This window comes from Leptopilina heterotoma, unplaced genomic scaffold (genome assembly GCF_015476425.1).
Source record: "Leptopilina heterotoma isolate Lh14 unplaced genomic scaffold, ASM1547642v1 Lhet_40, whole genome shotgun sequence".
Lineage (NCBI taxonomy): Eukaryota > Metazoa > Arthropoda > Insecta > Hymenoptera > Figitidae > Leptopilina > Leptopilina heterotoma.
The window spans coordinates 1,695,605-1,698,497 of record NW_025111064.1 but is presented as its reverse complement, the minus strand read 5'-3'; the positions used below and the strand labels follow the sequence as shown (position 1 = coordinate 1,698,497).

Sequence of the window (2,893 nt, the reverse complement as noted above, 5' to 3'; positions counted from 1 at the left end):
CATTTGGCCAAAATTTGTAGAAGATATTTTAAAAAATCGTCATCTTCAATGTTTCACAAAAACTTTGACGTCATGCTTATTTCAAGAAAAAAATTACAGGTTAATGCCTATAAATAATTCTTATTCTGTAGAAAATGACCTTTAAAATAAGCCTAAGATTATTAAAAAGCGTTCATTATTTTAGAAGTTATTCAAATTTTTGTAAAACATTGAAAATGACGATTTTTTAAGAATATCTTGAAAAAATATTTGCCAAATGACTTCTGTGAGGTCTTATTCTTTTCAAAATTTTATCGTCTTTCAAAATATAAACCAAAAAAAATTTGAGTTTTCATAAATTTTATGTTAAAAAATTTTTTTCATTCCTTCAAAAATGGGTGGACTGACAATTTTGGCCGGTAATGTCGCTTCTGAACAAAACCCAGCAGACTTAATATCCAGGGGGATGGATGCTGGTGAATTGCAACTTTCGCAATTATGGTGGAATGGACCTTTATGGTTGTCCAAGGATGAATGTGAATGGCCGCAGAATGATATCATCATGGAGGAGGTCCCTGAAAGTAAAAAAATGACCTTAAACTTCGTGGTGACGGAGATGGATTTTTCAATCTTTACAAGATTTTTTTTTCTTGGAATAGATTGATCAGAGTGACGTCCTATTGCTTTAGATTCAAGGAAAATTTGCAGAGAAAAATGAAGGGAGAAAAAATCATCATCGATCCATTGACGGCTGAGGAATTAAACAAGGCAAGAAAATCCCTGATTTTGTTGCATCAACAAGAAGCATTTAGAACGGAATGTACGGATCTTCAGAAAAACAAACTAGTCAACGTCAAGAGCAGATTGGCACCGCTGAATCCATTTCGAGACGAGGAAGGATTGATTTAAGTGGGGGGTCGTCTGAATCACGCACCTTTATCCTATTCCCAACGCTTTCCAATCATCCTTTCTCCTAATCATGTGCTGACAAAATTAATCATTCGAGATTTTCATTACAGAAACCTACATGCTGGAATGTCATTATTGTTTGCGACCTTGAGAGAAATGTATTGGATTTTGTCAGGTAGAAGTGCGATTCGTAATGTTTTAAGAAAGTGTATTTTATGCTTCAGGTTAAAGCCAACATGTCCGACGCAATTGATGGGTGAATTACCGAAAGAGCGAGTAACTCCCTCACGAGTTTTTGCTCACACGGGATTAGATTATGCTGGACCGTTTGCGATTAAGATTTCTAGAAATAAGACGAGTAAGGCATATCTCTGTTTGTTCGTATGCATGGCAACTAAGGCAGTGCATTTGGAGCTGGTTCCAGACCTGACAACGAATGGGTTTCTAAATTCATTAAAAAGGTTCGTTGCACGACAAGGAAAATGCATTTCCTTGTCATCGGATAATGGCAAAAATTTCGTCTGGGCAAGTAATGAGTTGCGTAGAATCGTCCAGGCATTGTTCTCAGAGTCTGGAAGCAGGTCCAAAATTCTCGACTTCGTGGCAACTAATTCAATAAAGTGGAATTTTATTCCACCGCAAGCTCCTCACATGGGAGGATTATGGGAGGCAGCAGTGAAATCTGCCAGATCTCATTTAAAATCTGTACTCAACGACACACCTTTGACCTTCGAGGAATTTTATACGGTTATTACTCAAATCGAAGCAATTTTGAATTCAAGACCTTTGTGTCCTTTTTCTTCAGATGTGCAAGACCTGAATGTCCTCACTCCGGGACATTTTCTGATTGGTACAGCTATGAATTCCGTTCTGTAGGAGGACGTTCAGGACATTAACGTAAATCGTTTAAATCGTTTTCAATTAATTATGCAGATTCAACAATCGTTTTGGAAAAGATGGTCGTCTGAGTACGTCACGCAGTTGCAATCGAGAGCGAAATGGCGAAGGCAAAATGATTGTGTGCGAATTGGCCAAATGGTGGTAATTAAAGACGACAACCTTCCGCCTTTGCGATGGATGTTGGGTCGCATTGTAGAGTTGCATCCTGGAGCGGATGATTTGGTGAGAGATGTTAGTATTAGGACTAGCACGAGTGTGTTGAAGAGAGCATTGACGAAGATATGTATTCTACCGGCTGAGAATGATCAAGATGTTGAGTAATTTTATTGTTATGTGACTGATACATCGTTTTTTATTTATATTTGTTGACGTTGAGATGACATTTTTTCTATTTACTGTATTGTGAGTTCATCTCAAGGAGGGGAGTATGTTCAAAATTGAAATGATTTCGTGGGAGAAACCATGTGATTAATGTGAGGAATGATGGGGAAATTGATAAGAAGGGGGTAGTCTCCACAGAACCATGTAATAAAAAAGACGACTATTTTTATTCAAATAAATGTAATTTTTTAAAGTCCTTTTTAATCACGGATTTTATTTATCACGCCTCGTATCGCAACTACTACACACAATTTCTTTTTTTGATCGGTAATAATTATTTACACCTGTAATCACGAAAGCGCGTATAAAAAAATTTTACTGTCACATTTAGGTATTATCACGGTCGGCACTGTCAATATTATAACCTGAAAAGCCGGAAACACGAGTAACAGCTTGTATTTACAATTTTTTATTTCGATCGGAAAGGATTATTTACAGCTGTAATTACGAAATCGACAAAAAAATTCAATTCTACAGTCACATTTTCTTTCACGTGTGGTTACTATCTAATTTTGAATTGTCGAAATTTCACTATATCACAGCGGTAAGTATACAACTATTTTAAAAAAGCGTATATACGGTAATTAATCAGTTAAGTTTGACTGATTATTTATTGTAATTTTAGTGTCAAAATTTTGACGTCACACATTAAGAAACTGTGACGTTTTAATAGTTGAAATGCCCTCAAAGTATTTATAAAATTAAAAAAAATTAGATAATTACA

The 2,893-nt window shown here is 35.8% G+C and overlaps 1 protein-coding gene across 1 annotated transcript; it reads left to right on the top strand.

Moving 5' to 3' along the window:
• The first annotated feature begins 1,044 nt into the window (after positions 1–1,044).
• Positions 1,045–1,764, top strand: LOC122506270. Its single transcript, XM_043618363.1, has one exon. It carries the CDS (start codon positions 1,045–1,047, stop codon positions 1,762–1,764), a length of 720 nt encoding a protein of 239 aa, XP_043474298.1.
• The last annotated feature ends 1,129 nt before the right edge of the window (positions 1,765–2,893 follow it).

Bases quoted from the DNA above. Each gene is read 5' to 3' on its own strand.
- LOC122506270 (XM_043618363.1), top strand. From the start codon at position 1,045: ATGTATTGGATTTTGTCAGGTAGAAGTGCGATTCGTAATGTTTTAAGA.